The following is a 24,999-nucleotide window of genomic DNA, read 5'->3' as shown; positions in this document are numbered from 1 at the left end:
ACCCTCGAGTGAATCTACCTCTTCCCCACTCTCTCAGATAGAACATTCCAGACCCTAATCCTTGAGTGAACCTGTGCCCCCCACAATCTCAGATAGGACATTCCAGACCCTAACCGTTTGCTGTGTGAAATGTTTTTCATCTTATTTCTGCTTCTTTTACCAATTACTTCAAACCTGTCCTTTCTTGTTCTCAGTTCTTTTACAAGCAGGAAGTACTAACCTGTACTTACTCGACAAGGTCGTGTGATGTAGGACTTTGTGCATTTAAAGATGCTTTGTGAAAAACAAAAACCGAGCATGTTGAAGGCACTTAGCCAGGAGATGATGGGCAAAATAATATTTTTAATATAGGCCTTCTTCAGAACTTGGTTCTTATCTGGTCTTTGACTCAGTGAATCAGGACATGTTTAAATGTAGAGTAAATGGTCTTGGGGATTTTAGTAACAGTTGATGAACTTGTTTGTTTGAAAATGAGTCACAATTAAGTGGTTATTATATCTCTCTATGATTCACATCCAAGTTACACTCAGACCAGTTTGGGTTCTGCAGGATGAAGTTAATTGGCACGAACCTGACAACTCACCCTGCATCTCACCAAAGCATTTTGTAATAGTCAAATGCTGAGATGCTACCTTCAACCAAAACCAGAAGACTACACGGTTTGAATAGCTGCAGTTAAAATACAGTCAGCTTGTCATGATGGGCGAGACTAGTTTTCATGGTAAATGTTTGGTAATCTTTGGGCAAATAGTAGTCCTCTGACCCCAGTTGGACGGTGCTGTTCCACCACTGAGCCTGTGTGACCCACCCATCTGAGAGAGGTGTGGGAAAGTTAAGGACTCTTTGCGGCTTGGTCTTGAAGCTTGAAAGATGCCAATTTCCAGTCTCCGTTTGTCCAATAGGAATTTGAGGATGGGGGTAGTGTCGGGTGCTACTCTGCAAAAGAGACCGTGTGGGGGAGTCCACTGGAGGCTCTCTGTAACTGATGGACATCACAGGCAGGCAGGTGCACTGGCCATTCAGAAAAGAATCCTTGCTTCTGAGTTTCCTGTGCAAAACGCAAAGTGTTCTGAGTGTAACCTGGATGCAAATCACGTAGAGATATAATAATCACTTAATTGTGATTCATTTTTATGGCTGGACTTCAGAAGGTTGTGGATCAAGGTCGTACACTGAGACATCAGCACAGGAAGGAAAGCTGACAGTGCGGAGCAGTGCCGAGGGAATGCTACACTGTCAGAAAATGCTGTCTCTTGGGTGAAATATGAACCATTAAATTAGAGTTTGAAGAAGATCAGGGAAGCTATCCCTAGAGTCACAGTTTACGGTCAATTCTGTATAATGTGGTAATTCTATTCTCATGCAATCCCATGTTATAAGAAAAGTGTGTAATAGGAGCACCATTTAAACTAATCAGACCAGAATCGCGCTATAACCAATCACACTTAGAGAGTTCATGAATTAGAAACAGTGTTCCTAATTCATCAATTGTATTATAGCAAATTTGCATTAATGAAACACGTTATACCAGAGTGACCTGTTTATTTATCCTTCACCCAACATGATAAAAATAGATTAATTGGTCAATATAGCATTACTGTTTGTCAGAACTTGACTGCAATTTCCCTCCATAACAACATTGACTATACTTTAAAAAGTATTTATTTGGCTTTAAAGCACTTTGAATGGACTTTATTATTACACTTCCTCTTTATTACTTTTGCCCTTCTTAAAAATGGAATCATTTTGCTGAAACAGACAGATTGAAATCTATCTTTTGGTTTATTTTGAAAAAGCATCTGTGGAGTATACAGAAGATAATCAAGCTGTGAGCTTTTTCATCTCTCACATTAATCTTTCTCATGGTGTCAGTAGCTCACTATCTGGGGATCAGTGAGCTCAGTTGGCTGGATTTGTTTGGAGCATCTTGTGGTAGAGCCCAATAGGAACAGGCAACTTTGGATACAGTGATGTTTAATAAGGCAGACTTGATTAGGGACCTTGGGTTGAAGGCCCACCCCCACAGGGCAGTGATCATATGATAGAAATGATAGACACTTCAGAAAATCCAATCACAGCGCTGTGTTCCTCCTCCCAGCTTACAAGCAGAAGCTGAAACGGGAGGACTCTTCACAGAAAGAATTACAATGCTGGTCCAAGGCTTTGAAAGCATCTCTGGGACTGCTTGGAATTGATGGACCGGACCATATTCAAGTACTCAGCGGAAAACCTCAACGGGCACCACCATCATCACAAATGGACTGTGTGCCAAAGAAGTCAATCCAGGTGTTCCCCAACCGGAAACCTTGGATGAACTAGAAAATCCACTCTCTAAGAAGACCAGGCGTGCAGCATTCAAGTCGGATGACCCAGATCCATACACGAATCCAGGTGTGACCTCCACAAAGCCATTGGGATGCCAAGAGCCAGTACTGGACCAGGTTAGATGCTCATACCTACCATATGGACTCCTGCTGCCTATGGCAAGGCCTACACAATGTAACAGGATACAAAATGAAGCAGGAAAAAGAAGCATCCCTCCCTGATACGCTCAATGCTTTCTATGCTCGGTTCGAACAGAATGCCAGCGGTGTGGTGTCACTTGCCCCGACAGTCCTGACCTGTTCCCTCGGTCACCGCTGCAGACATCAGATTGGTCTTCCTGGGAGTCACCCCAAGGAAAGTGATGGGCCCAGACAGTGTCCCCGACTGAACATTTAGATCCTGTGTGGAGCAGCTGGTGGAGGTATTCATCAATATCTTCAAGCTCTCCTTACTATAAGCCAAAGTCCCTACCTGCTTCAAGAAGACCACCTTCATCCTTGCTCCTTGATAAAGTACATGCAATGTGCCTTAATGACGACTGCCCAGTGGCTCTGACTTCCATAATCATGAAGTGCTTAGAGAGTTTGGTGATGTCCCACATCAACACCAGCCTCCTAGCCTGCCTCGATCTGCTGCAATTTGCCTACCAATGTCACAGGTCCGCAGTGGATGCCATGTCCCTAGCCCTGCACTCATCTCTGGAACATCTGGACAACAAGGACCTACGTCAGACTCCTGCTCACTGACTAGAGCTCATCTTCAACACCATTATCCCGTCCAGACTGATCTCAAAACTCAGTGACCTTGGTCTCGGCTCTGCCCTCAGCAACTGGATCCTCAGCTTCCTGACCCACAGACCGCAATCAGTGAAGATAGACAACTGCACCTCCTCCACGATTACCCTCAACATTGGAGACCCTCCCACACCCCCCCCCCCCCACGGATGAGTTCTCAGCTCCTACCATACTCCCTACATATCCACAACTGTGTTGCTAATTTCTGAATGAAGGCCATCTACCCATTTGCTGCTGATACTACCATGGTAGGATGGATATCTAATGACGATGATCAGAATACAGAAAGGAGATTGTTATTGATTAGGCAAGACCCCCTCAAAACATTCCAGTAGAGATGCAGCTGGTCAAACCATTCAGTTTTAAATAAAACAGAATTTATTTATAAGATTACTGAATGAAACACAAACAACAGAAAACAGAATGCTGAATCCTGTGTGGAGCAGCTGGTGGAGGTATTCATCAATATCTTCAACCTCTCCTTACTTTAAGCCAAAACCTATCCTATCTGAAAACAACAGATCATCCCAACTTAATGATGCTGTTCCAAATACTTGCAACAATTCCCATAAACACCACTTGGCACAAGAGCTAAAATCAAACACAGGTTCTTACTGGATTGAGGTCAGAGAGAGACCACCAGCCTGACCTGCTTCTGTGGGTCCAGCAGCTTTTCTTCATACCTGCTGGAAAAAAACCCAAACCAGAGAAAACCTGAGCTGGAAAAACTGGCCAATCCCTTTCATGGTACAAGTGTCTTCTTTTAAAACTTGAAAGCCTCTTCGTGAGGCAGTATCTGTTAGCTATTATCAAATTGGCCCTAAAACCATTTGTTAATGTTGACCTTGCCTCCTGCATATCCTGTGGGGTGTAACCCTGTATGCCTCACTCTGTCCAAGTTTTTTTCATCCTGTGACCTGTTTGTCCTCACTTACTATGATCAGCCTGTACTGCTCACAAATAAAGCTTTTCATTATACTTAGATACAGATGACAATAAATTAAATCAAATCAGAATTCACCCTGCAGTTTGAGAGGGAAAAGCTGGAATCAGATGTAACAATATTACAGTCGAGTGAGGGTAACTACAAAAGCATGGTGGAGGAGTTGATGGAGGAATGCTCTTCCGGATGAAGAGCTTATGCTCGAAACGTTGACTCTCCTCCTCCTCGGATGCTGCCTGACTGGCTGTGCTTTTCCAGCACTACACTCTTTGACTCTGATCTCCAGCATCTTCAGCCCTTACTTCCCCACTGATTGGAAAGGGGAGCCCAGCAGGGAAGGCAGAGGATCAGCAATGGAGGGAATCCCTGATGATAATTTGGGAGGCACAGCAGAAATTCACCCCAGGGAAGAAGGAACATACCAAAGGGCAGATGAAATGACCATGGCTGAGAAAGGAAATTAGGGGTAGCGAAAAAGCATTCATTGTAGTGAAGGTTAGCGGGAAGCCAGAGACTTTAAAAACCAGCAGAGGATAACTAAAAAAAAATAGTGGTGGAAAAGATGAAATACAAGAGTAAGCTAACTAGTAATATAAAAGAAGATTACAAGAGGATTTTTAAAAAGAAAACTGATAAGTAAGAGTGGTTTTTGGACCATTGGAAAATGAGGCCGGAGAAGTAGTACTGGGGAACAAACAAATGGAGGAACTGAATAGGTACTTTACATCAGTTTTCACAGTGGAAGACACCAGCAGCATAGCAGAACTTCAAGAGAGCCAGGGGTCAGAGTTGAAAGCAATGGCCATCATTAAGGAGAAGGTACTGGGAAGCTGAAAGGTCTAAAGGTGGATAAATCACCTGGACCAGATGGACTCAGCCCAGAGTTCTGAAGGAGCTCGCTGAGAAGATTGTGGAGGCATTGGTGGTGATCTATCAGGAATGCTCAGGACCATCACTCCTACCTGAAATTTATATATCACTGGGACCTGACTTCATGTCAACCATACCTTTTATTCATGCAGGGCCATTCCTGTGGTTCCTCCAACAAACTTCATCCCCTGATGTAAACTGTTTTTAACACTGAGCGGAGCCTTGTGTCCAGCATTGATGTTCCTGATGCTCCAAGATCTGGGAAGATTAGATTTAACTTGGTGTGAGGTCTTATCCCATTCGCAAGCGGCCTGGAGCTATCCCTGCAGTTCCATGAGAACTGGAGCAGTTTGGTATCTGGTGAAGCAATAGGCTTTATCTTTAAGGTTCCCTTCAAAGTTTGAACTACTTAATCTGCCAGCCCATTGGATGATGGATGGTATGGAGCTGTCCTTAAATGATGAATACCATTCTATTTTAGGAAATACTCAAAATTCCCTGCTGGTAAATGATGATCGTTATCTGCGACCAACACTTCCGGGAGTCTGTATATTGCAAAAGATGTGCACAGATTTTCTACCACCTTCCCTGTGTTTGCTGAATGAACTCATGCATGTCCAATCATTTTGCTTGGGCATCCACAATGACTAATAAATAATAAGTTGGCAGTGCAATATTACAAGAATATTGATAAATCTTGAGCTTTTCAAGTTTGTAGAGTTTTAGAAACAAAAACAGAAATTGCCGGGAAAGCTCAGCAGGTCTGGCAGCATCTGTGGAGTTAAATCAGCGTAATGTTTTGGGTCCAGTGAACTTCAGAAAGCTGTTAACATTCCTCAGAAACGTTAACTTTGATTTCTCTCCACAGACCTGCTGAGCTTTTCTGACCATTTCTGTTTCTGATTTACAGCATCCGCAGTTCTTTCGGTTTTTATTTTTGATTTTGGTTTTAGGTTTGACTTCTTCTTGCTTTGTCTGCCCCTGTTTCTCCTTCCTTTCTCCTAAGGATTTGGCCTTTCTCAGATATTGGACAGCTACACCTTCTCCCCATCACCCCGCCCTCGCTGAAGCAAGGCGGCTCTCTGCTGCTGTTCGACCTCCGGGGGCCAGGGGGCACTGCAGCCCTTCCCTAGAGCCGCCTGAAACCGCATCGTTACGTCATTGGCGAGCTCTGGCCCCGCCTTACGAATGTCCCTATTGGCTGAGCCTATAGGGTGGAGCGGCCGCTGACATTCCGATAGGGCTAACCTGCTGTCAATCATAGGTGGTGATGTAATGCTGTGTGTGTGGGGTTGGTGTTGGCACTTTGCTCCTCCCGCGGGGTAGCTGCTGCTGCTGTTTTTTTTTAGAAAGAGGGGGGAAAGGTCGAAAGGGGCAACGCTTCAGGACTTTTTGATGGTTGTCTTTATTTGCGAAGGGCGGAATTTGCTGCAGTAGCCAGGGCTCCTGAGACGCAGTGTATCCTCGGGGATGAAGTCGATACAAAGTAGCGGCGGGCGCGGCTGGCGCTGGCTATGAGTTGGGAGAGATTGGTTACAATTGTATCCCCGCGCAGGCAGCGGTAACATTGTATCCAGGCGCTCACTCACTCGCACTCTCTGTCCCTCCCGCATCTCAGCCGTCTGCACTCCGACCGACTGTCCGCCCAGCCGCCTGCTTCCTCAGCAGGGTAAGTGTTTGATCCAGCTCGGGCTGTTTGGAGGGCCCACATCAGCTATCGCTTCCCTCTCCCACTCTTCACCCCCCCCCCCCCCCCGACTCCCATCATCCAGCTACCCCCTAACCCCCATCCAGGTCATCCACCTCCCGCCTATCCTCATCCACCTTCCTGTACCCCCATCTCCACCTACCCTCTAGCACCTCCACTCCTATACTCGACAATTCCTTCTCCAACCCCAAGACCATCCAACATTCATACCATTTCCCTTACCCCCCCCATACCATCTGCCTCTCGCCCCCCCCCCCCACATCATCCACCTCTCGCCCCCCCCACCACCCCCCCACGCCCCCCCACCACCCCCCCACGCCATCTGCCTCTCGACCACCCCCCACGCCATCTGCCTCTCGACCCCCCCCACACCATCTGCCTCTCGACCCCCCCCCCACAACTATCTATCTTTCACCAACCCCCACCCACACCATCCAGCCTCCTCACCCCCATCCCATGCCATTCAACTCTACCCTGACGTCCACGTCATCTACAATGTAAATGCCCCTAACACCATTCATCTCCCCTGCCCCCATTCCAAAAACCCCTCTTCCTTCCTCATATGTTTCCCAGTTTCTTTGCACCCATCACTGTTTCACTGTGGGAATGCACTTTGCACCCCTTCCTTCCACCCAGGAGCAACTGTTCCCCACTCAACCAGGTCACCCACCAGAATCTGACTTGTTAGCTGCCTGGATCCATCCTGAAGTTAAATTTTACCTTTTTGTTTTTATTTCAAAAACTTCAAAAGCTGAAGTTTTATACCCCTGTATGTATTGAATGTATTTCCTTTGTAGCTTGAATCTAGCCATTTTTTGTTTTCTTGTCATGCATTAGGAGGCTGTCAGAGATATATATGATTTGTTTTGTCTCATTGCAGATGATGGGCGAATGCATTTTATTTTTTTATAAACCTACCCCCCCCCCCCAACCCTCCAGATAGCCAGTTGGTATTACGTGTTTGCAATACAGCATTGTTTTAAAAAAATCTGACGGAGGGAATATTGAATGTTGTCTACATGATCTGCCTGTACTTGCGTTTAAGAAGGATATGGGTTTGTGAAGGTTTAGTCTTGTTTTATTTTCATTCCCCTTGGAAATCATTTCTGAATATCCACGAGACAGACTGCAGCTCCTGAGCTGGCAGCCATGTTAGAGATGGAACAACTGGTAAAGTCAGCAAAACAGCAGAGTGGCTGCGCAGCAACCCCGCTTCCCCCTGTTTTGGGAGTGTGGCTGTGTGTGTGTAAAGGAGAGCTTTTGTGAATTAAACTCTCCTTATGATCTTTGATACAGGGACTATTTGCTGTAAAGTGAGAGAGCAACACAAGGAGCAAGATGTCTGGAGCATCTGTCAAAGTCGCTGTGCGGGTTAGACCCTTCAACTCCAGAGAGAGTGGCAAGGATTCTAAATGCATCATTCAGATGCAGGGCAGCTCCACCAGTAAGTAAAACCAGCATTTAGATGCTTGTACCAAAGGCAGCACCCCCCCCCCCCCCCCCCCCCCCACCTCATCATCTCCTCTCCCTGCACTTAACCACCACTGCGTCAGTCTCTCTGTACATCACTGCAGATTTCTATTGCTACACAGATTTCGCAAGGCATTATCTTGATTTAATATACAGAGGCAGCAAAACACTTGCCACCTTTTTTTTGTAAAAATATTGTCGTACCAATCCTGTTGCAGAAAAGGGCTGATATATTTTTTGTTCAGAATGTATCCTATGATTTTTGTAAAACGTCCTTTTGAGATATTTTAGCATCCATGCACATCTGTAAAAAAGTGAAGTTGCCCCAATCTCACAGACTTTAATAATTACTTTGTACTTTTGATACTTAAAATACCATACAAAACTGCCAGAAATTGAAACGTAATTTGTCTGAGGTGTTGAAACAAGTTAAGGTGTTGAAGTATTTGGTAAACCCCAGAGTTGCCTGCCAAGGGTTCATTTCTATTTTGTCAACTGTTTAAAATAGAAGAATATGTATGTTGTAGTTAAGCAAAAATAAGTTTTATATATCTTTACAAATTTGTACTTCTGGTCATTGAAATTTGTTTTCATTCAATTATATTTTAAGCTGTAGCCAGAAAATAGTTTGTTTCTGTATTTCACATGTTTGTTTACAAATAGTGCACATTCTCTTGCTTTATGGTGGCAATGTTTTAAAACTGGCTAGTATTTAACACATAGGAAAATATGCTTTGTAAAGATGTTTATTTTTCTTTGTGCCATTTAGATATATATAGTTAATGTTGAAACTGTATTTTGACGGGGCAAGATTGCATCTACAGTCTGGCTTAGCCGAGATTTTCAAGCTGCATATTGGTTTTTTAGTCGTTTGCTGTTCGAAAACTTCGATAATGTTTTTTGTGTTCAATGTTGAGTATTGATGCTTCGATTGGTTTCATTTTAGATTCTAAGTGTGCTTTAAGCTGACTGGTCTTCTGGTGAAGTTTTGGGGGAGGAGATGATGCTTGAAGTCTAGTTTTGCTGTTTTCATTCTGTTCCGTCTTTTCGATTTTATTTTTTTCGCCCAGCCCCCATGGATTGGATCAAACATCAATAAAAGTTTTGTCCAAAGTGGCAACTTTTTAAAAACCCACATGTGGCAAAGTACGTTTGTATTATTTATATAGGGGAATCATTGTCACAAGTGCAGAATGAAAAGATGGCATCTTGGCATACAGCCCAGTCTGCACACATGGTCAGATTTGACTGCATATGGTGCAGACTGGTGCAAATAATCAGCACATGATGCATTGTTGGGGTAGATCAGGTGTACTAGACAGAACTTTGCATGTTTTGTTGATAACATTTTTAAATAATTTATTTTTGTGTTCTGTTTTAATTCAATTTCTATTTTGGGTTTCCATACAGTATAACCTGCAATGTAAGAATTGTAAGATTAGATCTTATTTGTTTTTTTTCTCTGCTGAAGTGTCTTGATATACTGCAAGGTAAATTTTTTTTTATGAATTATGTTAAGTGCAATTTGTAGTTTTGCTTGCTTCTTGTAATGTGGACTGGAGTTTACCAGCTTGATAATTTTTGATGATAAATTTGAAAGTTCATTTTAATAGTAAATTGATTTGCATATATTTTCAATTTCAAAATGTATAGCTGTGAGCAAGTAGTTAATCACGCTATAAGCAACAATTGCATTTATAAGGCAACTTTAACATCCTAAAATGTTGCACAATGATTCATTAGCAGCATGATAAAACAGCATATGATAGAGTAACCTAAGGAGATGTTAGGGATGGAGCCAAAAAGATTGCTTAGTGTTCTTGGAGGAATTAGGAGAGGCTTTAGTGCCTGGCTGGCTGAAGGCATGGCTGCTGCTGGTGGAGTGAATAATTTCAGTGATGCTCAACACATCAGTGCTGAGATGCCAAAGGTTGTAGGTCAGCAGCAAGGAATGTAGACATGATGGATTCAAAAGCAAGGCTGGCCGTCTCTTTTTTTCAAAATTAGGTGGTGATGATGGCGGCGGCCTCGCTATGGTCACAAAGCTCATAGTTTAGCCAGATCCTGGTGTGAGCTTGGGTATGGGCAGCAGTGACCTTTTGGATGACCTTAAGTTAATGAAGGATAGGTCTCTGGTCCAAAAATGTATTACGGCAGAGAGGTCCAAATATGTTGAAGCAGGTTAATTAATAGGGATTAGCAAACACTCCAACTGAGGAAACCTCACATTGAGCTGTCAGATCGGCTGATGAAAATATAGAAACACAGCAAGTAGGAGTAGGCCATGTAGCCCTCTGAGGCTGCTCTGCGATTCAGTATAATCACAGCTGATTATCCAATTCACTACCTTGTTGCTGCTTTCTCCCCATAACCTTTGATTTCTTTTGCACTAAGGGCTATACCTAACTCCTCCTTGGAAACATGCAATATGTTGGCCTCAACTGCTTTCCTTGGATGAGGTTCACCACTGTGAGGTTCACCTGATCTTAGTCCTAAATGGCCAACCCTGTATCCTTGGACTGTTACCCCTGGTTCTGGGCGCTCTGGTCATCAGGAACATCATTCCTGCATTTACTCTGTCCAGTCCATCTAGACGTTTATAGGTTTCTATGCAATCCTCTCTCATTCATGTGAAGTGAGTAGAGTCTGGATCGATCCACACTCAACTACTGGACAAGGACAAACGTGGTCTTGTACCCCACCCACTGCCAAAGATGTTAATCATTTAGATAATAATCTGCATTTCTGTTGCAGACAAACTGGAAACCTGACATTTTTCCACATTGTAATTCATTTGCCATGCATTTACCCACTTACCCAACTTATCAAAATTACACTGAAACATCTCTATCCTCCTCACAGCTCGCTCTATCAACCAGCTCTGTGTAATCTGCAAATTTGGAGATAGCACACTTAATTTCTTCATCTAAACCTCTAATGCATTTGTAAATAGCTGGGATTCAATCACTGATGTCTGTGGTACCCCACGAGTTACTACCTGCCACTTGATAAAGAGAGAGATTCCTTCCTACTCTTAATTTCCTGATTGTCAACCAATTCTGAATCCATGTCAGTGCACTCTCCCAGGCCCATACACTTTAATTTTGCGTACTAATCTCTTATATGACGCCTTACTAAAAGCCTTCTGAAAGTTCAAGTAAACCCCATCCACTGGCTCCCCCTTAACTCTAAAATAACTTGGTGTGATGTAAACTGAGATTTATATCTGATTTTAATATAATTTCTGCTAAGTTTGGATTTTGGGATCTTGAAGTAGTGACATGTAGATTTTTGTGTCTGAAGGAAATATAATTGAGTATTTCTGTAGGCATGGTGAATTCAGTTTTAAGTAGTTTATAAGGGTCAGCATTCAGAATTAATGGGTTTTTATTTACTATAGGAGGATTTTGACCTTGTAAGATAAACAATTGTACCTCAAAATTTCAGTTAGAAATTTCAGAACTTTATAAGTTTAGGGGGAATTGTGCATCGCTTATAGAGACAGACTTGTTGAGTTTTACTTTTGTTCTGGGGTAGAAACTGTCCTGTGTGAAGTTGCTCCTGGGAAATGGAGAAAATGGGTTTGTTAATATAGATTACATTAGAGTAAGTAGATTGTGGTTGTTCCAGACCAGAAATGTTTAGATAAAACTCTGAAGAGGTTAATTGAAACTGAGTATGTTTAAGCTGAGGTGTGTCATAGCTCCAGGGACAAACTGTCAGATTCTCTAGACTGAAGTCAATGCAAGGTAAAACCCACTGAGACGTTAATGGTTTTGGATTATATTTTGATTTCTAAAATTTCAAAATTCATGGATTATATTTCACTGTGCTTTACAAAATCTTCAATTTGCTCATTTATTTTGCTTATTAGATGTTTATTTTGCTGTTGAGAAGAAATCTGCAGCATTGTGTGTTTATGTTTCAGTGAGAGACCACCTTATTGATATTAAAATTAAACAAAATATGATCCAACAAGTCAGATTTCAGTCTGGGATTTGACTTGTCAGTAATAACATTAGCTGGGATCATGACACTAGTTACAAATATTGTCCAACCTTTCGCTAAGTGTCATTTCCTTGAACAAATTTGCTGTATTGCAATTTATCCAAAAATAAACATCATTTGGTTTTTTGGGTGCTAAGTATTATAAAGAGAAACTGAAAGCATTTGAATCATAGAACAATTGATTATGTTATATTCTCTGAACAAATCAAAGCTTTTGATATAATTTTATTGATAATATATAAAAGGTTTCAAGATGATGCATTTGACAGAAAGAGAGATCTGCTAATTATTGACTCAGAATGGTACTGATCCTATATTTTGTACATTGCGATGCACAGTAACTGGTCTGGTGGCTACACCTCATAACTGCATTAATTTTCATTCACATAATGTTCTCAGATCCTAATAATGCACCATTTGCTGAGCTGGCACAAAGTTGTGTTGAGTAGAAGGTTCTAGATTGGGTGATGATCTCTTGAGCAAAGAGATGTTGGCTGAGGTTAGCAATAGGCTTGGAGAGTGGGGAAGGACAATTGGCTGGCGCAGATGATGGCTGTCCAGGAACTTCCCATTGAAAGGCACTTAGAGTCATAGAGGATGAGGATTCTAAATTCTTGGAAGAGCAGGGTCGGATTAGAACAAGTCAACATGGATTTAGTAAGGGGAGGTCGTGCCTGACAAACCTGTTGGAGTTCTTTGAAGAGGTGACAAGTAGGTTAGACCGGGGAAACCCAGTGGATGTGGTCTCCTAGATTTCCAAAAGGCCTTTGATAAGGTGCCACACGGGAGGCTGCTGAGCAAGGTGAGGGCCCATGGTGTTCGAGGTGAGCTACTGGTATGGATTGAGGATTGGCTGTCTAACAGAAGGCAGAGAGTTGGGATAAAAGGTTCTTTTTCGGAATGGGAGCCGGTGACAAGTGGTGTCCGCAGGGTTCAGTGTTGGGGCCGCAGCTGTTCACATTATTGGGCAGCACGGTGGCACAGTGGTTAGCACTGCTGTCTCACAGCACCAGAGACCCGGGTTCAATTCCCGTCTCAGGCAACTGACTGTGTGGAGTTTGCACGTTCTCCCCGTGTCTGCGTGGGTTTCCTCCGGGTGCTCCGGTTTCCTCCCACAGTCCAAAGATGTGCAGGTCAGGTGAATTGTGAATGCTAAATTGCCCATAGTGTTAGGTAAGGGGTAAAGGTAGGGGTATGGGTGGGTTGCACTTCGGCGGGTCGGTGTGGACTTGTTGGGCTGAAGGGCCTGTTTCCACACTGTAAGTAGTCTAATCTAATCTAATCTAATTATATATTAATGATCTGGATGAAGGGACTGGGGGCATTCTGGCGAAGTTTGCCGATGATACAAAGTTAGGTGGACAGGCAGGTAGTACTGAGGAAGTGGGGAGGCTGCAGAAGGATCGAGACAGTTTGGGAGAGTTGTCCAGGAAATGGCTGATGGAATTCAATGTGAGCAAATGCAAGGTCTTGCACTTTGGAAAAAAGAATAGAAGCGTGGACTACTTTCTAAATGGTGAGAAAATTCGTAAAGCCAACTACAGAAGGATCTGGGAGTGCTAGTTGAGGATTCTCTAAAGGTAGACATGCAGGTTGAGTCCGTGATTAAGAAAGCGAATGCAATGTTGTCAATTATCTCAAGAGGGTTGGAATATAAAAGCACCGTTGTGCTACTGAGACTTTATAAAGCTTGGTTAGGCCCCATTTGGAGTACTATGTCCAGTTTTGGTCCCCACACCTCAGGAAGGACATACTGGCACTGGAGCGTGTCCAGCAGAGATTCACACGGATGATGCCTGGAATGGGAGGTCTAACATATGAGGAACGGCTGAGGATCCTGGGATTGTATTCATTGGAGTTTAGAAGATTAAGGGGAGATCTAATAGAAACTTACAAGATAATACATGGCTTGGAGAGGGTGGACACTAGGAAATTGTTTCTGTTAGGCGAGGAGACTAGGACCCGTGGACACAGCCTTAGAATTAGAGGGGGTAAATTCAGAACAGAAATGCGGAGACATTTCTTCAGCCAGAGAGTGGTGGGCCTGTGGAATTCATTGCCACAGAGTGCAGTAGAGGCGGGGACGCTAAATGTCTTCAAGGCAGAGATTGATAAATTCTTGATGTCACAAGGAATTAAGGGCTACGGGGAGAATGCGGGTAAGTGGGGTTGAAATGCCCATCAGCCATGATTGAATGGCGGAGTGGACTCGATGGGCCAAATGGCCTTACTTCTGCTCCTATGTCTAGATTGTCTTCTAGAGATGTACAGCATGGGAGCAGACCTTTTGGTCCAATTCATCAACGCCAACCAGAGATCCCACCCCAATCCAGTCCCACCTGCCAGCAACTGGCCCATATCCCTCCAAACCCTTCCTATTCATGTATCTATCCTGATGCCTTTTAAATGTTGCAATTGTACCAGCCTCCACCACTTCCTCTGGCAGCTCATTCCATACACACACCACCCACTGTGTGAAAAAGTTGCCCCTTAAGTCTATTTTATATCTTGCCCCTCTCACCCTAAACCTAAGCCCTCTAGTTCTGGACTCCCCCACTCCAGGGAAAATACTTTGTCTATTTACCCTCTCCATGCCCCTCATGATTTTATAAACCTCTATAAGGTCACCCCTCAGCCTCTGCTCCAGGGAAAACAACCCCAGCCTGTTCAGCCTCTCACTGTAGCTCAAATCCTCCAACCCTGGCAACATCCTTGTAAATCTTTTCTGAATCCTTTCAAGTTTCACAACATCCTTCTGATAGGAAGGAAACCAAAATTGCATGGAAGTGGCCCCTAACCAATGTCTTGTACAGCCGCAACGTGACCTCCCAACTCCTGTACTCAATACTCTGACCAATGAAGGAAAGCATACCAAATGCCTTCTTCACTATCCTATCTACCTGCGACTCCACTTTCAAGGAGCTGTGAACCTGCACTCCAAGGTCTGTTTGTTAAGCAACAATCCCTAGGACCTTACCATTAAGTGTATAATCCCTGCTAAGATTTGTTTTCCCAAAATGCAAAACCTCGTATTTATCTGAATTAAACTAATCTGCCACTTTCTCAGCCCATTGTCCCATCTGGTCAAGATCCTGTTGTAATCTGAGGTAACCTTCTTCGCTGTCCACTACACCTTCAATTTTGGTATCATCTGTAAACTTACTGACTATACTTCTGGGTGGATGCTTGGTGAATGGTAGCTGCAGTCTGGCTGTGAGACTCTCTTCACTCGGTGCTCCTTAATTTCATACTGCAAGGGTAATTTGCGGAGAGGGGAGGGTGGGGGACACTGCAAAGGTGCACCTGGCAGGTGTTAGCATGTTCAAGAAGGGTTCAGGAACTAAAAACCTGTACTTTTATGTAAACTGAACTGGGAGTCCCAAGTTCCAAAGCTTTTTTTTTGCTATAGTGAATGATTTATTGAGATTTTTATTTAATGGCAACAAATTAATACTGCAGTTGGCTGCCATAGACTCAATTACAGGTTATTTGAGCCAACTTTATTTCCAGGGTGGTGATCTTTGGCAGATTAAATTAGAATTTACTTTAATTGTTTTGAAAAACATACAATTTACTCTGTGAAAAATAAAGATGCTAAGCTGTTAGTTTTACTTCTGAAAAATACCTTTTGTTGTGGAGGGAATGCTGCAGAAGTTTAAAAATAATGACATTTATGAGTAATATGTGAAAATGATCCATCTGTTCAGGATGATATGTTGATTTTAAGTTGTGCTGGCTTTTCTATCCAACTCTCAATTATTTTACTGAGGTTATCACCTTTTTGCCTTTGACTCCACCTGGGTTATTCTCTAGGCTATTACAATTGTCTTTAAATTGTGGAATTGGAATGCATAAATAAACTTCCATTGATATCCAGAATATAAAACCTGAGCTGTTTACTAGGATTCCAGAAGGTATATTATGCCTTTAATCATTTTCCAGGCCAAACCAAGGTCTAAAATCGATGCTATTAGTTAATTATAATAGTCAAACAAGCTATTGGGGTTTTGATATGTTCAAATAAAGTCATAGAGCTATACAACATGGAAACAGACCCTTCAGTCCAACTAGTCCATGCTGACCAGATATCCTAAATAAATCTAGGCCAATTTGCTAGCACTTGGCCCATATCCCTCTTAAACCCTTCCTATTCATATACCTATTCAGATGCCTTTTAAATGCTGTAATTGTACCAGCTTCCACCACTTCTGGCAGCTCATTCCATACTTGCACCACCCACTGTTTCCCCTTAGCTCCTTTTTAAGTCTTTCCCCTCTCTCCTTAAACCTATGCCCTCTGGTTTTGGACTCCCCCACCTTAGGTAAAAAGCCTTGTCTATTCACCTTATCCATGTCTCCTCATAATTTAATAAACCTGTATAAGGTCACCCCTCGCCTCTGACCCTCCAGGGAAAATATCCCTAGCCTATTCTGCCTCTTCCCTATAGTTCAAACCATCCAACCCTGGCAATATCCTTGTAAATCTTTTCTGAACCCTTTTCAAGTTTCATAATATCCTCTCTAGTATATTGCATTTATTTGCTGACTTCTGCCTCTCAGAGTGCAGCACAAGGAGGCTCTTTGTGACCATGCAGGCTTTCTGCAAGAGCGACACAGTTCATCCCAATCCCCTGAACTTTCCTAAAGCCTGGAAGTTCATTCTTTTCAGGTGCTTATTCACCTGCCTTTTGGAAAACCGCAATTGCATCTGCCTTCACCACTTGCTGTCAGGCAACACATTCTAAATCCTAACCGATTGCCGCATTAAAAGGTTTCTCTTTACCTCTAACATTATGTTAGGAAAATGTCACTTAAGAAAATATCTGCAAGTTTGGTGGCTGAGGTTAATGCCACCAAGAAGAAGAGTTCAGGTTGAATGTAGGATTGATGCCTTTGAAAAGGTGTTTGCGTCTTTCATAGAATAGCCCATTTTAGATTAGATTAGATTAGATTAGATTACTTACAGTGTGGAAACAGGCCCTTCGGCCCAACAAGTCCACACCGCCCCGCCGAAGCGCAACCCACCCATACCCCTACATCTGCCCCTTACCTAACACTACGGGCAATTTAGCATGGCCAATTCACCTGCCCTGCACATCTTTGGACTGTGGGAGGAAACCGGAGCACCCGGAGGAAACCCACGCAGACACGGGGAGAATGTGCAAACTCCACACAGTCAGTCGCCTGAGGCGGGAAATGAACCCGGGTCTCTGGCGCTGTGAGGCAGTAGTGCTAACTACTGTGCCACCGTGCCGCCCACATTTTGTAATGGTAATTGAGCTCTAATGATTTCCTGATCACTTGTGCCTTGGTCTTGTGGTTTGATCTCCATTGGATACCCTTGAGTGCACAATGCTCTTTTCAGGTGCTTCCAGTTGTCATTAGTCATCTGTAGGACATGCATTAACAATATAGGTGACTTAAACAGCAGTACTTAAAATGACGGGAACCCACTCGCAATGTTTTAACACTTGGTTGGTGTTGGACACAGTATTTTTTTTCCATTACAGTTTATATACTTAGAGCCTGGGGACACTTCTGAGAAGAACAGCTGGTATATAGTGTCATGGATCAGTGTACAATTTCAGCGGCTATGTATGAGAAACTGTTCATGTATATGCTGGAGTGCACTTTTGTGTGAGAGAGATGGGTGTTATGGGAAAGTGTGAGCAAACTGATTTTTCCACAGGAAATAGCTCAAACAATGGAGAACAGATTTTTTAAAAAACGATTACATTTTTCCACAGAGCTGCACATGCAGGCATTTTCCTCTTTCATTATATCAATCCCTTAAAGTTTAAAGGGAGAAACCCACTGGTAATTGGTTCTGAACTTAGACAGATTAATTCATTTGATTGAAAGGTGGAAATATTTAAAATACATTTTTTTGCCCTACTGTAGTTTCTTTGACACATTTGTATGTTTGACTTTGCCGACCTTTCCAAGCTGGTCTCTGTCTATCTCTTTGCACTGTTTCATGCTTTCGCTCTAGTGCTCTCATGAACGCACACTATTACAAATGTGCATTCCAGTACACACATGAATGGTCTTTCTGAAAGCTATTGAACTAAAGATATTAAGGTTCTCATTCCAATTTCCAAATCCTTCTATGGCCTTTCCTTTTCTCTACCTCAACAACCCCCTCCACTCCTTAAAACTCCACCTGTACTGCTCTAATTCTGGTCTCTCGAGCATCTCTAATTTTAATCACTGCATATTGCACAGTTCCTGCAGTTGAGCAAACCCAAAACTCTGGAATTCTCTTACTGGGAATTGATATAGGCTAATGAACACAGGGTAATGGGTGATTAGGATTTAGGGCAAGATATGGACAGTATTTGGATAACATCCTGTTTATGGAGTTTAGACTGTGGGAGACCAGCCAGGAGTGTGTTGGAAAAGTCAAGTCAAACCTTCTGTATTTGTCAAAAAAACCCTCTATTTTGAAAGGTTTTGATAAGGGAAAGATTCCATTGTTGTTGAATTTAAGTGTTTTCATTTTGCAACCGCATGCATTAATGTGTAAACATGTATAATTATTATCACAGAACTCCATCTGTTAAGTGGCAAGAAAAATTGATAGTTTTAGTTTTGTGCTATGCTTTGTGTAATAGTCTTTAAAAGATTATGATGCATAGGTTTAGGGTGAAAGGGGAAAGATATAAAAGAGACCTAAGGGGCAACTTTTTCACATAGACGGTGGTACTGGTATGGAATGAGCTGCCAGAGGAAGTGGTGGAGGCTGGTACAATCGCAACATTTAAGAGGCATTTGGATGGGTATATGAATAGGAAGGGTTTGGAGGGATATGGGCCGGGTGCTGGCAGGTGGGACTAGATTGGGTTGGGATATCTGGTCGGCATGGACGGGTTGGACCAAAGGGTCTGTTTCCATGCTGTACGTCTCTATGACTCTGTGTTTAGAATCTTACGTTTCAGAGGAGATCACATGGTCTGTTGTTCCTGTGCTAGTCTTTTGACAGAGCTATCAAACGAGCCACAAGACTCTGCTTTCTCACCATTGTCCTATAAATGTATCTTCTTTAAACTATGTATCTAATGAAACATACAACAATTGGATTAGTATTTAACATGGACACGTCACCTATACTTGCAATTCCAATAAAATGTTCAATTATTTCTTTGGAACTTGGAAATTTATAAACAACTAAAATAGTCTGATCTGGGACTTTTCCTTTTTGATTCCTTTATCACAGGAAATGATGGTGCAGTAATATTAAAAAGATAGACCAGATAAATGACTGACTGTTCAAATCTGTGTTCTAATACATTCTTATGATCAAAAATTTTAAAAAATTGGTTAAGTTAAAATGATAGTGTAACAAAGCATAATAACTCCAACACTTTTTTATTTAAAATGTAGTGTAGCTTGAAAATTGATTTCATCGTCAGTTTTTAAAAATATGTTTTTAGAAGTGGCAGTCCATTTTAATTTTACGTCTATATTGGGGCTGATAGGTTCTTGTCGTTAGTGACCAATGATTTGAATGTGACGCTTGTTTTAATGTCCTAGAGATTGCAGCACAAGCAGGCCCTTCAGCCCATCATATCCACACTGGTCAAAACAGTCCCCCAAATATTCTAGTCTAGTTTTCCAGCATTTAGAACATAGAACAATATAGTGCAGAACAGGTCCTTCGGCCCACAATGTTGTGCGGACCTGTGAATGAATCTAAGCCCATCCTCCTACACTACCCCATCATTATCCATTTACTTATCCAAGGATTGTTTAAATCTCCCTAATGTGGCTGAGTTAACTACATTGGAATGACCTGCCTGCCACGCCCTTACCACTCTGAGTAAAGAACCTGTCTCTGACATCTCACCTCAACTTGTAGCTATGCCTCCTCGTACAAGCTGAAGTCGTCATCCTAGGGAAAAGACTTTCGCTGTCTTTCCTATCTAATCCTCTGATCATCTTGTATGTCGCTATCAAATCCTCTCTTAGCCGCCTTCTTTCCAATGAGAACAGATCCAAGTGTCTCAGCCTTTCCTCACAAGACCTTCCCTCCAGACCAGGCGATATCCTGGTAAATCTCTTCTGCACCTTTTCTAATGCTTCCACACCCTTCCTGTAATGGGGTGAGTCAAGAATATGATGCTGAAAAAGGAGCAGGCGAATTGACGTTTCGGGCATAAGCCCTTCATCGGTAATGGAGCGACCAGAACCATACACAATATTCCAAATGTGACCGCACTAGCATTTTGTATAGTTGCAGCATGACATTATGGCTCCAGAACCCGATCCCTCTACCAATAAACTTAGCACACCATATGCCGCCTTAACAGCACTATCCACCTGGGTGGCAACTTTCAGGGATCTATGTACATGGATGTCAAGATCCTCTGCATATCCACACTACCAAGAATGTTTTCCATTGACCCAGTATTCTGCCTTTCTGTTATGCTTCCCAAAGTGAATCACCTCACATTTAGCTACATTGAACTCCATTTGCCACCTCTCAGCCTAATTCTGCAGTTTATCCAAGTCCCCCTGCAACCTGTAACATTCTTCCACACTGTTCGTGTCATCTGCAAACTTACTAACCCATCCACCTATGCCTGCGTCCAAGTCATTTATAAAAATGACAAACAGCAGTGGTCCCAAAACAGATCCTTGTGGCACACCACTAGTAACCGGACTCCAGGCTGAATGTTTTCCATCAACCACCACTCGCTGCCTCCTTACAGAAAGCCAATTTCTAATCCAAACTGTTAAATCGCCCTCAATTCCATGCCTCTGCATTTTCTCCAACAGCCTACCATTGGAACCTTATCAAAGGCTTTGTTGAAGTCCATGTACAGCACGTCAACTGCCCTACCCTCATCCACATGCTTGGTCACCTTCTCAAAAAACTGAGGTTTATGAGACATGACCTGCCCTTGACAAAACCATGTTGACTCTCTACAATCAAATTGTTGCTAGATGATTATAAATCCTATCTCTCATAATCCTTTCCAAAACATTTTCTACAACAGACGTAAGGCTCACTGGTCTATAATTACCTGGGTCATCTCTACTGCCCTTCTTGAACAAGGGCACATTTGCAATTCTCCAGTCCTCTGGTACTAAACCTGTAGACAATGACAACTCAAAAGATCATAGCCAAAGGCTCCAACTCCACTTGCCTAGCTTCCTAGAGAATCCTGTAATAAAACCCATCCGGGGCAGAGGACTTCTCCTTCGAGAATTGATAACAACTCTTCCTTACTAACCTTGATCTTTTCTAGTCTAATTTCTCAAATCTCAATCTTCTCCTCAACAATATTCTCATTTTCCTGAATGAAAACCAATGAGAAATATTTGTTTAGCGCCTCTCCAATTTCCACAGGGTCCACACACAACTTCCCACTTCTGTCTTTGACTGGCCCTATTCCTACCCTAGTCATCCTTTTATTCCTCACATACTTATAGAAAGCTTTAGGATTTTCCTTTATTCTACCTGCTAAAGATTGCTCATGTCCTCTCTTTGCTGTTCTTAACTCTCTCTCTTTAAATCCTTCCTAGCTGATCTGTAACTCTCCATCGTCTCATCTGAACCATCTCATCTCATTTAAGAAAGAGTTGGATAGAGCTCTCAAGGATAGTGGAATCAAGGGTTATGGAGATAAGGCAGGAACAGGATACTGATTAAGGATGATCAGCCATGATCATATTGAACGGTGGTGCAGGCTCAAAGGGCAGAATGGCCCACTCCTGCACCTATTGTCTATTGTCACATAAACTGCCTCCTTCTGCTTGGCCCATAATCTCATAGAGAATCAATTGCTGTCTAAATGAAACAGTTGTTTCATCTGTGCTTGAGGAAGTGAGAATCTTTTTTGAAAAGAAAAGGCAAGTCTTAATTTCTGACCTCACTGCTTGCACTCAAATTTAAGTATTCAGCCGAAAATAAAGTCAAAGAATATCTGTGTTGCTATCCTAATTGTATTTTGCGTAAGCTGCATTTGATAACTTGTAACTAAGTATACATCAAGGCAGCATTCTCAATATGTTTGTGTTTTCATTAAAGTTGCATTTTTAAATGTGCTACGTTTATTACTGAGCTTAGTAATTTAGATTTCGTGTGAGCTAGTTCTACAAAAACATTTTGTTGTTTCATCCCCAAATATTTGCTAATACTTTGAGACTTAGATCATGTAGGAAATCTGGGCCTCATTTAAACCAGTAACCTTAAGCATATCTAATGGATGTTTGATAATCTGCAGTTACAAAGGAACATTTTTTGCTTTTAAGAAACTGATAGATCCTTCCAGCTTATTGATAGTGGTTGTGGTATCTCTGTCTAAGAGCTCTACAAATCCTGATGGTGTTTGGACTGTTTAAAGTAGAGATATTAATATATTAAGTAGCAGTTTTGTTGTAGTCACTTGCAACAACTGTGATTATGTTGAAATAACTTAATGTATAACATGCTTACAGCCTGTCTGCATTGCAGCTATAGCTATCCCTGTCTCCTCTGTTAATTGATTTGTCATCGCAGCATAGTGCTGCTCCAGAAGACAAAGGAAGGTTTATTGATCTCTGGCTAAACTTTGATAGTGCATGAAAGCTGAGGAAATGTGGTTCAGCTCCAGAAGAAAGCTGAGATGAGAGAAAATTCCATTGAGTGGATTACATTTTTTTTTGATTCAAACATAATTGTGACCCAGTGAGCAAATGCTTGTGGTATGGCACTGGGTTAGACATAGCTACACTGTGATGAGCAATTTTATTTGGGATAGTGCTGAAAATGCTTGGGAGCAGCAAAGTGGTCAGGATTCAGCTTTGGATTACGAGTGATCTGGATCACTTCTGGGGGTGTCAGGATGTGGGAGTATGGCTGTTGGCTTGCTTACTGAGCTGGAAGGTTCATTTTCAGACATTTTGTCACCCTACTAGGTAACATCATCCTGAGTGAGCCTCAGGAACAAACCTTCCAGCTCAGCAAGCAAATTGTCCTGTTCCCACTTGAAGCAAAACACCTCGAGACACAGTATAGTTTTACCTCCTTCATCTTTATTCCGTGCACTGGAGGGAGAGAGAATGATCACCCATGTGCACAGAGACATGAATTCACAGACTTCTCTGGAACATAAGATTCTTAAGGAATTATATAGTCACTTTACAGTGAGGAACATACCTGTTGATTGAGTGACTGTTACAATCAGTGAGTGTCAGTAGTAGAGATTAAGCCTTCTGCTGTTATTCAATGAATGTTCTTAGCCTTGTTAACTGCCTTCACATAGTGAATACTTTTTCCTTGTTAACTGACCTTACATACAGAATGCTTCCAATATTGTTAAATGGCTCTACACAATGAATGTTTTTCCACCTCGTTAATCCATTACCCTTGCCTCCAGCACCCCATTGTTAACTGCAAGTTCTTATCTGATCTGAGTCATGCTCAGCTGAACCCCTTGTTTCACAAAACTCAAAACTTAACTCTTTCCTGAACTGCTTATACTCTTTACACATTCTCAAACTTACATCCAGAACCTCAACCTGAGCTACAAATCTTCTCAAAGCTCGCTAATGTGGGAGCATTTTGATTGAAGTTTGAATCAAGATTAGCTGTTGGCTGAACCCACCATCAACAATGTGTACTGATATAGCACAAATAAGGAAACATTCTTTGGTGATTTGCAACTGGCAAACTGAAAAGCCGAGAAGGTAGAGTTTGGAGGGGTGAACATACCACTGACCAAGCGTAGGGATCTTGAGGATTCTTATTGGTTAATGCTGAAGACTGTCACCATTTATTGGGTGCAGCAAGTATGTGAATAACGCACAAATGACTAGAATGTGCAAAACAGAGTTCAGGAGGGGGGAATGCAGGACTAGAGGAGACATTGGAGAGGGTGACAAACCAATGGAGGGATTTATAAGAATAGGTTAATGTATTGTTTATGCATAAAGTTAGTCCCGGGGGAATGTACTGGAAAGTTATCAGTAAGAGTAGGGCTCCAACATGCAAAAATGCATTCAAAAGAGGAAGAGAGTGCTGGGTAAGAGAAGCATTGCAGTGAGAAGCTTTCAAATGCAGAGATTTAACTGCATGTCACCTTTCCTGTCTCTCTTTCTCCCTTTTCACCCCTCCCCCAAAAAAGTCGAGTGATGGCTAAATATTCCACTTGACATATTCTTGGCAAGCTTTAATCATTTCTAAATGCTCTCTCTTAAAATTCTATCAAAAGCTTTAAATTATTTGTTGTTACTGATTTATTTTAATCAATGCTGCTAAACTCCTGCTGAGTAAATTTCAATTCCCTTAAATTTGTTTTGGCTTTGGTTCACTTTCCCCAAAGGGTGCTCTTACATCTTTAATTTCTATCCTTGGCTGGTCTCATTTGCAGATCAGAAGTAGTAGTGCATTGATTTATCCTTTAAAAGTATTGCTGATTCACTGTTGGGTGTATACTCTGAAGGTCAGTGTTAAATATCTACATGTGAGTTAGCTTGGTAAAAGATAAAATTTAATTGCCATAACATGCAGTTGCTTCACTTTGTCACAATTAGTAAATTCTCTCTCATGAACTTTAAGAACTGGGTTTTGAATGTTGACCTTGATGGCCAGTGTAAAGGAAAGTATGTTGAATCATTGCTTGTGACTGACTTAAGGCAGGATTTACAGCAGCCAGGTCATGGAGAGATCGAAAGACCTGTGGAATGGTGGAGCTCAGTGATATCAATAGATACACAGGAGTTGATGCTGAATCTTTGAATGACATTGATGTTACCAAGTGGCTGTAGATTTATAGATCATAAAACATCAAACCAGCAGTAGGCCATTCAGCCCATCGAGCCTGCTCTGTCATTCAATGAAATCATGGCTGATCTGATCATCCTTAACTCCCCTTTCCTCCATAACCCTTGATTCCC

General features: G+C 42.2%; 1 protein-coding gene across 25 annotated transcripts in view; it reads left to right on the top strand.

Annotated features, from left to right (window-relative positions):
• Positions 1-6,205: 6,205 nt before the first annotated feature.
• Positions 6,206-24,999, top strand: part of kif1b (kinesin family member 1B) — a 218,619-nt gene continuing 199,825 nt past the window's right edge. For all 25 annotated transcript variants that reach the window (XM_072586092.1, XM_072586091.1, XM_072586095.1 and 22 more), the window contains exons 1-2: positions 6,206-6,601; positions 7,937-8,084. In XM_072586092.1, the coding sequence (XP_072442193.1) occupies positions 7,979-8,084 (106 nt within the window). In that variant the 5' untranslated portion in view covers positions 6,206-6,601; positions 7,937-7,978. The remainder of the gene's footprint in view (positions 6,602-7,936; positions 8,085-24,999) is intronic.

Source organism: Chiloscyllium punctatum, chromosome 16, assembly GCF_047496795.1.
Source record: "Chiloscyllium punctatum isolate Juve2018m chromosome 16, sChiPun1.3, whole genome shotgun sequence".
NCBI classification, from domain to species: Eukaryota; Metazoa; Chordata; class Chondrichthyes; order Orectolobiformes; family Hemiscylliidae; genus Chiloscyllium; species Chiloscyllium punctatum.
The sequence above is the reverse complement of the archived record's forward strand: the minus strand, read 5'-3'. Positions and strand labels throughout refer to the sequence as shown.